The 13,731-nt window shown below is 39.4% G+C and overlaps 1 protein-coding gene across 1 annotated transcript; it reads left to right on the forward strand.

Annotated features, from left to right (window-relative positions):
* The first annotated feature begins 3,925 nt into the window (after window positions 1-3,925).
* Window positions 3,926-13,295, forward strand: FAM217A (family with sequence similarity 217 member A). Its single transcript, XM_007935354.1, is given in 6 exon segments — window positions 3,926-3,988; window positions 7,610-7,694; window positions 7,815-7,828; window positions 8,480-8,554; window positions 8,649-8,716; window positions 12,077-13,295. Coding segments are annotated over 6 exon segments (1,524 nt in total).
* The last annotated feature ends 436 nt before the right edge of the window (window positions 13,296-13,731 follow it).

Consider the following 13,731-nt stretch of genomic DNA (forward strand, 5'->3'; position numbering starts at 1 on the left):
GTCATTGCTCAGCAGCCTGCCATACTCTGCAGACCTTGGGACTTTCAATGGACTTGAATTAATGGCCTGCCATGTGGTTTGGTAACATCGGGACTGTGTCTTTTTACTTGTCAACCTTGGGCTTGTCAGTCTCAGTAGCCAGCAGCTACTGAGTGAAGAAAAGCCTCTAGCTTCAGTGGTCTGGGAGTAGCAGGCAGAGGTGAGGCTCAAGGTTGAGGGGCTTTCACCCAGCCCCTAGAGCCTGGCACTTTGAACTTGGATGTAAAGCCTCCAAACTGTAAGATAATAAACTCCTGTTTGTTAAAGCCATCCCATTTGTGGTATATTCCTGTCAGAGCAGCACTAGGTAAACAAAACACAGCCTAAACAAACAAGAATTGTGGTCCATACAAAAAAGCAAATAAAAACATGGTGCTATGAAACTGAGTATGGCAGGTTGGAAGGGCTTCTTTAGTGAAGATAGGGAAGGCCTGTTTGAAGGGAAAAGAGACAGCTATGGGGTGAAAATCAAAGATCTTGAAATTGTATTAAAAGAAACTTTCCTTGCCTTCATGAGCTTTATATTCTAATGAAGAGACAGACAATAAAAAAGCAAAGCGCAAACAGCTTGTGGTAGTTACGTTTGTGTGTCAACTTGGCTGAACCTGGTTAAGTGGCTGGGCAGCTGGATGTAGTATTCCCCATGATGCAACTGGTAATCAACTCCATAGTGGAATCTACTGCGAGCAGCTAAGTAGCTGCCTTAGGGATGTGGTCTGCTTCCTGTATATAAGTAGAAGCCTTGGGGATAGTCTCTAGTATATGGCATGCTTGAACCCTGCATGTAGCCATATTGTTTCAAGAAAATCTTAAAATTGTTAAACATTTAATATGTATAGATTTTTTCTGGGAAGATTCTCAAAGTAATCCCCCTCCCTTATGTTAAGAACCAGTGCATTAGATGTCAGATGAAACATTTGGAGGCTGAATATAGATTTCAGTGTGCAACTAAATAGAATTCAATAGTGTCATCAGCAAAAGATTGCAAAAATTTCTTATTTAAATGTCAATGCTTTATTATAAAGAACATAACTGGCATTTTTATTATTTATTTACATAAGTATTCCATTTGCTTTATTTTTAGTTTTTCTCTACATAAAACTGTTGTAGGAGTTGTGGAAGATGGGATATTTTGTATGTATAGATATAAATATAAATATAAATATATAGGTCTTTACAACCTGCCATCATCCAGTCGATTCAGACTCATAGTGACCCTATAGAACAGAGTAGAACTGCCCCATAGGCTTTCCTAGGCTGTAAATCTTTATAGAAGCAGACTGTCCCTTAGCTTTCTTCCCTGAGCAGCTGGTGAGTTTGAACAACCCATCTTTTCCTTAGCAGCCTAATGTTTTAATCACTATGCCACCAGAGCTCTTTGAAGGCTTTTTTAAGGACCCAAATTAGCTTCCTATGATGTAAATATATCCTGGACCAAACCAAAAACTAAACCCACTGTCATTGGTTGATTTCAACTCATAGCCACCCCCATTGGGATTCCAATGTTATAAATCTTTACCGAAGTAGATTGCCCCATCTTCCACCCTTGGAGCCGATGGTGGGCTTGAACTACTGACCTCCTGTTTAACTGCCAAATGTCTTAGCCACACCACCACCAGAGCGCCTTATATCTGGGACACGGGAAAAGGAGGAAAAAAAAAAAAAAAAGTTAACTTCTGATCTGCAACTGACCAGAAGTAGGCCTGCTTTCAGCAGGGATACCTGTCTTCTTCCCCTTCTAATCTTTTACTCTATTAAAGGGTAATAAGCAAATACAGCTTTCCATCTATCCAGACATTGACAGCCATAAGCAAAAACCAAACAAACTCACTGCCATGAAGTCGATTCTGACTCATAGTGACCCCCGCTTTGGGTTTCCCAGGCGGAAAAGCTTTACTGGAGTAGATTGCCCAGTCTTTCTTCCACGGAGTGGCTAGTGGGTTTGAATCACCAACCATCTCGTTAGCTGTCAAATACCTTCTGCACTACACCACCAGAGATTATTATTGACATGCGCAGACCTAGTTTAGTCCATAGTAGTACTGGTTACAGCTCCTGTTTGGATCAGGCCAACGTGGTAAGTGGGGAGGTGGTGGGAGTGGCCCACTAGACGCCACGCGGAGGCCTCAAGGTCCGAGGCCCACCCGTCACACCCGGCCTCCAGGCCCGGCGACCCGGAGAATCTTAGGTCCCACGGGGGCGGCAGGAATCCAGTGGCCGTGACCTCACCCGCGGGAGCGTCCGGGGCCCCCGGAGCGGCCCCACCCGTGATGGCCGAGCCGCCCCCGGAAGGGCCCGTCGAGGCTCAGGGACAGGCTACGAGGTGCGGGCCCTTCCCCCAGTGGCGGCGGCCGAGCCGCGGGGTGACGGCCCAGAGGCCCCCATGGGCCAGGTGGAACACAGAATCGCTGAGGGCGCCCCTGCTGCATTATAGTTGCCGGGAGACCCGGCTGCTCTGGCAGCCGGTGGAGCCGGCGCGCCCGCCCAGGCTGACCTCGCTAGGCCCGGCCTGGGCCCCGGGCTCGACTCCCGTCGCCACGCCCTCGCTAGCGGCCCACAGGCCCAACACCGCCACCGACGGGACCGCGCACCCGGCTGGCCGCCGCCCGCTGTCCCCCTTCTCCCGCTGCAGGAAGGCCGAGTCGGAGACAGCGCCCTTACAGCCGCTCGCCCAGCTCGCCGAGAGGCCCAGGCCTCGGGGTGGCATCGCCTTCCGAGAGGACGCCGGGAAGGACACGTGGACGTGCGGCGTCGCGGGGTAAGAGTTAGAGCCCAGGGCGTCCCCGCGCTTCCACTCCGCGAGCCCTGGGGCACCCGTCGGCTCGCACCCGCGATCCCACCGAGGCCGACCCTAGCCCAGGAGGGACTGAGCACCCTCGTTCGGGGTCTTTGGCTTCCCACCAGCATCTCCTTCTGGGCATGACTTACCACGCCACTGACCTGTTTAACGCCTCTCCCGGATCCCCATTCACTATGGCCTCCTCATCTCTGGGCCCCTCCTCCAGTAGCAGTGACTTTTTTCACGGTGCCAGTGTCCCCAGACAGCGTGCTCCACTTGCTCAACAACTTCCTACCTTCTTCCTTCTTCCATCCCAGGGCCTGGCATACAGCAGGTCCATGGATACTTGATTCCAAGTTACCTGGGCTCTCTCTCCTATCTCTCCGGGGTACACTTTTCCCCCAGGAGACAATGAATGCTAAAGGATTAGCAAATACAGTGATTACTGCAATGGCTTTAATTTGTGATTCTTTCCAGGTTAAAAACAAACAAACAAAAAAACAGTTGCATAGAATCATTTCCAACTCTAGATGATCACCTTAATCTCTAATTCTTTTACTTTAAACAGTAGTAAACGTTTTAGACAACCATGACGGTTTGATGTGGAAAATATCGTTTGGTCTGGTGAGCCTTTCAAATCACTTTGCATGGGACACTTACTGTTCCTGTAGGTAAAAGGTTAGCCCTGCTTTCAAATGAATTGTGTGTTTAAAATGATTAAAAACAGAGCTTATGGCCCCATTTTATAAGTTCAGTTAATTCATTTTTTCTCCCTCAATTTGTATTTCCTTCTCCCCTTTCATAACATCTCCTTTCTCATTTCTAACCCTAATTTCCTAATCTTCAGTTAGATAATTATTCCACTTTGCTTTTGTCTTTGTCCTAATTTTGTCTGGCTTGCCTCTTGTTTCTGGTTGATTTCATATTGTTACCCCCCTTTTACCCTCATATTCCTTTTCTTCTGCTTTCTAAGCATTTTTCTTAATCTCTCTTTAGATGAGTGTCTAAGTGCATTCATTCTTTTATATAAACGTACCTTACCCATAAATGTGCCTGTCCTGCAACCTGTGTAGGATTTTAAGGAAACAGAGGAGCAGCTACAACAAAATGGGGAGAAGAAATGGTGGGAACTTTGGCACCAGTCTACAGATGTCAAACATTTCTCATGAGGTATGGCAAACACTATTGAATTTGACTGATGTGGCGGCCTCAGCCACTACTAAGGCCTAGCTCCCATTGAATCTTATTGCGAAGATCCCTTGGCTTTGTCTTTGTGAACAGTTTGTACTCAGTTTTCCTTTTGGCACATGTAGAATATAAAACAAAATTTTTCTTCTAACAAAGGAAATATTAACCAGCTTCTCTCCAAATTTGAAAACATTTCTAATAGCAGTTGGATTTCATTAAAGATGCTAGGCAATGCTCACTTTCCACATACTTAAAAAAAAAAAAAAAAGTTAAGGCAAGAGAGATATCAAAAAGTATAATCAACTTTATACTTGGTTTTCTAAAATATACTAAAGGCGTTTGAAATCTCCCTGACTAGCCTTCTGACCAACCGAAAACTCGGTCATTTAATTTTATAGCATGACCTTAACAGCACAGTTTTCATGTGTTATTTTGTCTATTAGTATACAAGTGTTACGCAGCTGAGAGGAGCTTAAGAATCTGTAGGGGAGGTTTTTAAAACACAAACAACTGGTCCTTACCCTCATCCTAATGAATCAGAATCTGTAGGATTTATTTTTTATATTTTCAACTAGTATTTTTACAAAGCTCCCCAGGTGATCCTCATAGACACTAGACCTCATACATGTTATCCCAGAAAGCAGAGAATTCGTGGTGTTTCTGGGAGTTGTAGGGGGTACACACTGCTCTGGATGACACTGCCAGAGGGGGTGACACTAAAATGACTGTCCATAAAATTTTTGTATAGTGTTTTTGTTCAGAAATTTATTGTTTTTTATAAAAATATCTCTGTAGGTAGTTATAACAACAAAACATATTTTTTATTGTGATTTGGGTGAAGATTTACAGAGCAAATTCACTTTCCATGCAGCAGTTCACATATACTTTATCTCATGTCATTGGCCACAATTTACTACAATGCAACAGCTCCCTTCCCACTTCCTCCCCATAGTTACCTCTTCCCAGTGTCCATCCCTTCATACACTCCTGCCCCCTGAGCTGTCTCCCTGTGCATAAGCAGCCCATCTTTCTCCCATGATTATTCTCTCCAAGGAGTGTATCTACTTGAGGTAAATGTTCAACTCATATGCCTGTATTTTGTTTGGCTGGAAACCACAGGTGTGGGTTCAATTCCAGACCTGAAGGGCAGCTAGGGGCCACAGTCTCAGTGGTTCCACCAGGCTCTATCGGACCAGCAAACCTGGTCCCCATCTTTTTTTTTTTTTTCTCCAAATGATTTTGAGTTCTGTTTCACATTGTTCTCCCTCTCTATCAAGGGTCTCCTACATAGATCCCCTTCCAAGTGGATGACAGTGGTAGCCGGGCACCATCTAGTTCTTCTGGTCTCATAGTTGTATATGCTGCAGATCAGATGGTATTCCAGTCACTAGGACTAATTGTTTCTATGAATTTTGGTTTTCTTCCTTCTTCTTTGCTCTGGACGAGGAGAGACCCATCATTGCATCTAGATGGCAGCTTGCTAGCTTTTAAGATCCCAGTCGCTACTTGCCAAAGTAGAAGGTGGAACAATGTTCTGTATAGTATGTTATGCCAATTGAGCTTGATGTCCCCTGCGACTATGGTCCCAAGCCTGCAGGTTCAACTACTCAGTCCCTCTGGGTAGCTGGCTGTGACCAAGCAGTGACCACAATCTTGCCCCTTGTCATCAGCTCTACTATACACCTGGGAATTCTGATCATTCAACAAAACATTTTTGTAAGCTCACATTGCATATATTAATATACCTACAAGGCTAAAACTATGCTAATTTACTTTTTGACCTTTCTAATGTGCTTTGGTAAGCACTGTCATTATTACCGAGTTACAGTAACACTTTTAATTATGTGATTTTGTTTGTACTCACTACAAGCATGCACTGTTGTTTGTAGCAGCTGATATTTTTATAGGAGCTGCTTTTGTCAAATTTTTGGTATTTTAGGTACAATACTGTAGTAAGTAGTGTCTGTGAACCTATAGCAATAACTTTTTTGAGAATAAAGTTGTAATTAAAGAAAACGAAGGAGAAAAATCAAAAAAGACTTTCACTTGGTTACTAATGTAACTAATAATGTAATTCAATGTAGAAAGATTTTACAAAACGATTTTGATGTTGTTGTGTGCCATGGAGTCGAACCCGACTCATAGTGACCCCTCCTTGGGTTTCCGAGTATTCATATAATCTAAGAAATATTACATTTAAGCAATTTACAACTCTATATGTTGTTGTTGTTATATGCCATCGAGTCAGACCCGACTCATAGCTACCCCTCCTTGGGTTTCCTAGGTGATTCCACTACGGAAGTAGATTGCCCAACCTTCCCAGGAGTGGCTGGTACATTTGAACTGCCAGCCTTCTGGTTAGCAGTCAAGTGCCTTAAGCACTATGCTACCAGAGCTCTATATAGCCCATATTATTTTATGCTTAAAATTGATAATCAACTTTACTAAGGACTTGATGGCACATTACAACAACAACAACAACAAGGATTCTTTATGGTCTGGTATGGAAGGTCACCCAATGAATGGGCCAAGGTGACAGCATGAGTTACCACAGTGGGTGACACTAACCCTAATGATACCATTGTAGAGAATTAATTTTATTTTTCAAAAACCTCCAGAAAAAGATGATCTGCAGTCTCCCTTGCTATTGCCTTCCAGAATTCAACGATCCTTCCTATCAAGAGATACTTCTTTGTGGATAAAGTAAATCCTTCTACTGTATTTAAGCTTATTGCTCCGTGTTCCTCAGTGTTGAGATGATACCTAACATTTCATTTGTATACTGTCTTAGAGTTTAATTTACAAAAGGTTTTCTCATTTGAAATAGAAAATACCTGGGTTCACTCCTAAAAAAATTACTTTTTTAAAATAAAATAATGACTTTGTGTCTTTCTCTTTTCCAGAATAAGTTATTACAGATCTCCCCCATATACACCTCACCCTCCCCTCTACATAGCTCTTTTCACAATGTCAGAATATAAATAGCCAGTCAATGTTAGCATCTTTTTCTTTATATTCACCTTTTTGGCTTTCAGACGGTACTCAGGTACAGAAAATTTGGTAAATGTGCCACTGTGTACCAGACACGTACTGCACAAGACATTTTATTTTTGAAAACCTGTGTCATTATTTTTAACAAAATAAGAATAGAACCATGAATTATAAAAAGCCTTTCCATTTCTGAACTAGTAGCTGTTATCAAACTGTTAATAGTTCAGTAAGAGACCATGGCACACTCCTCAGAGAGACTATTAGTCACAAGAGGGAAAGGGTAGTCATGAAACCTTGTGTTTTTTGTGGTCTTAACTGCCCAAATCCAAACCCAAACCAAACCAAACCCACTGCCATCGAACTGATTCCATCTCACAGCAACCCCCATTGGGTTTCTGAGGTAGTAAATCTTTATAGAAGTAGATTGCCCCATCTTCCTTCCATGGAGTGGGTGGGAGGTGGTGGGCTTGATCTGCTAACTTTCTGGTTTGCAGTCAAATGCCTGTGCCACGAGAGCTCCTTTTAACTACCCAAAGGACCTGTAAAATGATATACTTTAGCTCCTTAGATTTTCTTAACTTTAAGCTTATTCTTAAATAAATATTATTTTAGAACTTATCTCACTGGAGTTTGGATTCAGAAGTACCTGTTCCCGAAAATAAAAACCTCCCACCTGGAAGGGATAGTGCATCAGGTGGTAAGAAATCCTAGATGTGGATATTTACAGTGGACTACTCATTATATTAAAGGGGGTTTGTTTTGGATATAACCAGTCTTGCATAACTATTAATTGTCATTTTTTTGTTCATACTTTCAGGCAAAATTAACAAGGTAAGGATGTTTAGTTTTAAAATAACTCACAAAACAGATATATAGATATAGATATAGATATAGATATAGATATAGATATATTTTTTTTTAAATCCATTTCTATAGGTTAAATTTTAGATTGTATTTCTTTAGGGTTCTTCAAACAAGTTAAAGCCTTTACTATTTACAGGGCTCCAAATTGGTCATTAAACTAATAGTTTTTACTATGTTTTTTTTTTTTTTCATGTAGCAATACTATAGCTGGAAATTAACATTAATAGTAAATACAGTATTTTCTAGTCATTGCCAAAAGGAAAGTGGTCTTAGTCCTTAAAGCATCTTAAAGCAGTTGAAATGGTCAGTGTTTTATTATGAAGTAGTAAGAAAATTAATCTTTTTCATTTACCTTTTTAATCAAAATATTAAACACTTAACTGCTAGAAAAATAAAGACAATCTTAATGATATTTATGGCTTATTAGTTAACACTGTTTAGTAGTATTTATAACTGTTTTTATTAATTTCTATTGAAATCAGTAACAAATAATTTCTGTGTGTATAAAAGGAAGTATCATAGGACTTTACTTATATATTCCTTGGTTAGAACAAGAACTTAGAATAATATTAGGGAACAGAGAAGTATTGTGTTTAAAAGTCTTCTGCTGCTTTATAGAACCATTTGGAAATTCCAGTAGATCAACTGATGCTAGGACTTAATTTGTCTGAGCATGCTCACAAAAGAACACAAGTGGGTTGTTATTCAGCATATTCTTAAAGTATTATTATTTTTTAAAAAATTTATGTAGTTACTAAAATAAATACCATGGTTTTTGTATTACCAGAACAGTAAACAAGGCATATTTCAGTTATGGAGTTATCCTCTTAATGAAGGAAGAACCATGGAGAACAGGTAAAAGAATATATATTTTTGTCAAACCCAAATTAGTGAGATAAATTTAAATACAGATGGATGGGTTAACTATTTAAAATACAAGGACAAAAAACAACCAGAAGAAAAAAGTTTTGTGGAGAAATTATGGAAACTCACCCTAAATTAAAAAGCAGCTGGCAGATACTGCAGATTTAATAAGTAAATGGACAATTAAGACTTATCTGTCAAGGAAGGTTGGGCAATCTACTTCCGTAGTGATACTGCCTCAGCAACCCAAGGAGGGGTCGCTATGAGTCAGGGTCGACTCAACGGCACACAACAACAACAACAACAAGTCTCCTTAAAAGACGAAGGTCTGGTGGTGTAGTGGATAAGGCATTTGGCAGCTAACAAGAAGGTCAGCAGTTCAAACCCACCAGGACAATCTACTGCTGTAAAGATTTATAGCTTCAGAAACCCAATTTTTTTTTAATGCCCTTAAAATAAGGTTTAGATAGAGTTTGTGCTTTACATTAAAAGGAGAAGAAAGTAGTAGAAAAGTAACATTCCATGTTCTAAAGAACTATTTTAATTTTTTGATATGTAGTAAGTCATTTAACACTCACAACAATCCTATAGGATAACTGTTAATATCATCATCCCTGCTTTACAGATGAGGACATTGGGGCACAGTTACAAGTTCAGTAACTTACCAAAATCACATAATTAATGAATGCTAAACCCATTGGTGTCAAGTCAATTTTGACTCATAGGGACCCTATAGGACAGAGTAGAACTGTTTTATAGGGTTTCCAAGGCTGTAAATTGTTAGGGCAACAGACTGCCATATCTTTCTCACATGGAGCAGTTGTTGGCTTTGAACCACTGACCTTTCAGATAGCACCCAAGTGCTTAACCACTACTGCCACCATGGCTCCTTTGACTGGTAAAACTCATATGCAAAACAGTGGCTTAGTCCAGACTCTGTGCTCATCACCACTATAGCGTATAGCTTCTCAGACCTTACCTGGATTTCATTTCTTTTTTTCATTGATAAACTTTTGTGTGTATTAGATCTTCCTTGAATATGCTTCTTAAAAATACAGTACTATTATTTGGAAAACCAGTGCCTAAGGCATTTGGCTGCTAACCAGAAGGTTGGTAGTTCAAACCCACCAGTTGCTCCCTGGAAGGAAGATGGGGCAATCTACTTCTGTAGATTCACTGCCTCAGAAACCTAATGGGGGTCACTATGAGTCAGACTGGAATCAATGACAGTGAATTTGGTTTGTTTTTTTAATTATGTGGAAGAGAATGAACCATTTATTGAACAGCTGCTCAGTGTTGCTTTTACATACAGGATACTATTTAATAAAGATCCTGAGTTCTCTTTCTTTATCCAATTTAAACAATAAAAGTGGTTCACTTCATAACGGCTATCTCCTAGTCAGAGGATTTTGTGCGGGCAGGGTAAAGCTAAATGTTAAAATTCAGTCTTGATCAAGGGATTTGTAGTGACTTATATTCTAAGGGAATGTTGGTACCAATAGGGAGAGAAAAGACTATTTTTAAGAGAAAGCTCATCTTAGAACAAGAATTTTCAAGGTAAATGGTGAAATAAAGTGAGGTGTTTCCAGAACAGAATTTTATCATGGTAACAGGGTCAAACACTTGGTAATCGAGGCAGGTAAGGTGTAGTAGCTGCAATCATGAGCATGGTATCCTACCACTGGTTCAAATCCCAGCTCCACGTTTAGTAGACGTGAGAACTTGGGAAAGGTGCCTGATCTATCTATGCCTGTTTTATTACGTGTAAAAGGTGGAAAATAAAAGTGCCTCTCTCAAGAAGTTGTTGTGAGGCTTAAACAGAATAATGTGCTTGATAGGTGTTGACTATTATGTTGGGAGCTATTCTATTGACAGAGTTGGAAGCTTGGTATCAATGACATATTTTATTACTGACATTTTTCTCAATATATCATCAATAGGTAAATAGAATAAAAGTAATGATAACATATTTAGTGTTTAGCATTTTGAAAAATGAGTACATTTATATAATTCGTCTTACTCACCTACTCTGAAGTAGGCATTATCATTTGCCTTTGACTGCTCACTGGTGGTGAAGACGTTCAACCCTAGGTCTGCTGACTCCAGATTCCATGCTCTTTTTACTGCACTACATTGACTTGTGTCTATTACTAATTGTAGATTTAAAGTGATTTTCCTATGTTTTCTCAAAGGCAAGGCAGAATCTCTAGTATTTTGTTAATGAATTTCTGTTACTTCAATAGAAATGAAAGTATTTTCATAATCTTAAGTATTACTTTGATATCTTTAATGTGAACTGGACTTTAAAGCAGCAAGAAGAAAGCATGAAACTCTATGTCAGTTTATCTTCCAATGTCAGTATTTCTACTAAACTTTAAAAAAGGAAAACTAATTAGAAACTCAGTATTTTGTGGCCTGGCTTTTTTGCTGTCTTTAACAGAGTTCCTAGAAGTATTACTCCTAAAGTAAAAGAGCACTCTCAGATGATAATTACTATGCATATCTTCTTGGAATAATAGTGCCTAAGGCACTTGACTGCTAACCAGGAGGCTGGCGGTTCAAACCCACCAGCCACTCCTCGGAAGGAAGGTTGGGCAATCCTACTTCCTTAGTGATAACTGCCTCGGAAACCCAAGGAGGGGTCACTAGGAGTCAGGGCCGACTCGATGGCAAATAACAACAACAACAAGGCACTTGACTGCTAACCAGAAGGCTGGCGGTTCAAACCCACCAGCCACTCCTCAAAAGGAAGGTTGGGCAATCTACTTCTGTAGTGATACTGCCTCGGAAACCCAAGGAGGAGTCACTATGATTCGGGTCCAACTCGACGGCACATAACAACAAAAACAACAGATATTGTTTTGTTTCCTTTTGTTAGAATAATTTTTGCAAACCACAATGGCTAAAGTAAAAGCCTTTTTAAAGTAACCTAACTATATTCTTTGTTTCTTTATTTCTGATTCTGGGTCAAAAACCATTTCACTATAATTTCAGTTTGAGTTGGATAGATTCCTTTTTGGATATCATAATTGGCTGTACAATATATTCATAGGCAAATAGATATAATTAGTTACTCTTAACCTAGTGGCTCTTCATAACCAGTTAGCCATGTTTAGTTAGGTATAATGATCTACTCATCTATGCTTGCACAAACGGACAGCTGCATTATTTTTTAGTCTATACTTGTGTATAATTATATAATTAATTTTGAAATCAACATATTTCTGTGACAACGATAGATATACACTATTGGAACTAAACATTTACCAATTTTTAATAAACATGACTTATTCATATAATTTTAATAGCATTTGAATTCTGTTGTTCATTAATTAAATTATTTTTTTAAAGGGATTTCAAAATATCTTCAATAGAAAGTGGCTTTAATGTAACCAGTAATCCCGTAAGTCTCTTGACTCTGGACCACTCACTAACAAGTGCTGCAGTTGATAAGCAAATTGGTTCTTACCCTGGACTGCAACAACAGATGCCACTAGGTCTCTGCTGGCCCTATGCAGATGGAGACTTTTTTAAGGACAGACATGAACCTCATAGTACTTTATGTTCAGCTATGGAAAGCAGCAGTAGTGAAACTTTAGATGCTCTAAGTTGGAATTTTAAATATGAAAATAGCAATGTAGAAGAAAATTTAACAGATGAGAGTGATTTATCAGAAAATGAAAAAGCAAATGATACTTTACTCAGTTATTTTAAAAAGATGGACCTAAACTTAAAGCCAGAAGAAATAGAAAACTTTGAAGAATCTTTCACAGAGGAACCAAGTGAAGTCTTTCCATATCCTGATTTTCTCCCTCCACCTTTCAATACTCTGGATTTGCACAAATTAGCCCTCTCAAAATCTGAAAATTGGAAAGCGATGGTGGAACCACCAGAAAGCTCTATTGAACACTTGATAACTCGTTTACTAGAAATGGAAAGAATACAACATGTCACTATACAAAAAGAGAGGACAAGACTACAAACTAACTTATATACTCCAGCAATTACTGAAAGACCCTCTTCTTCCAAAGCTATACCCAAAGTGAGACAGCCAAAACTTTTTGATTCTTTGAGTCTTCAGACATCATGTGTAGATAGAAGTCGAGAAAAAAGAAAAAACAATTCTGGTTCTTGCAAACTTGAACAAAATGCTTCAAAATGAAATTGGGGCAATGCTGGAAAAGATAGATGGAATTCTAGACCAATATCTCTAAAAAGTTCATCCACCACGAAACAGTTGAATGCAACTTATGATGACTTTAAGAATCCCAAAAACTCCATTTTAAACTCATGCCAAGAACTCTCAACCAAGCCTAGTGCTGCCCAAACAACTCAATCACTGGTTAAAATGGTCTCAACAAGATGTCTGCCAACAGGGTCTCCAATACCAATTTCACCAGTACCTCTGTCTTTTCCTGAAAATCCAAAAGAAATTAAAGCAACAAGGACCAAAAAGAAACTTTACCAAAAAAATACAGTATTGAATAGACCATTCTGTGTTCAGAAGCTAAACTGTTTATCATCTTCATTTATAGCTAAGGATAAGTGCTCACCTATTGACCAAAAATAACCCTTTTCCCCCATACATTTCAATGTGAGCAAACTTATTCTAAGAAGCCTAGTTAAAACGTAGTTCATCATTCCAGGAAACAGGTATTAAAACACACACACACACAATTGCTTGATGTAATATGGAGTGGAACTTGTGAAAATTACTGCTGAGATACCTATATCTAAATCCAGGGGCTTCTGTAATGAAATATATGACAATCTTTTGCATGGTATGTTTCAAAGAAATGTTTCATTTAGTAAACTTAATCATTCTATTCAAAAGATTGTTCTTTTGTTAAGATTATTTTGCAGTATAATTCCATCATCAATAAATATATAATTGACGTGGTACTGCTGTCTTTGTTCTTTCCGTTTTCTCTGTTATACACAAGAGTTACAGTGACCTTCATCAATGATTTTTTAAATCCTTTCCACACTGGTTCCTTTTTTCTCTC

The sequence above is a fragment of the Orycteropus afer genome, unplaced genomic scaffold, assembly GCF_000298275.1.
Source record: "Orycteropus afer afer isolate SDZICR_OR568_19922 unplaced genomic scaffold, OryAfe1.0 scaffold00027, whole genome shotgun sequence".
NCBI lineage: Eukaryota > Metazoa > Chordata > Mammalia > Tubulidentata > Orycteropodidae > Orycteropus > Orycteropus afer.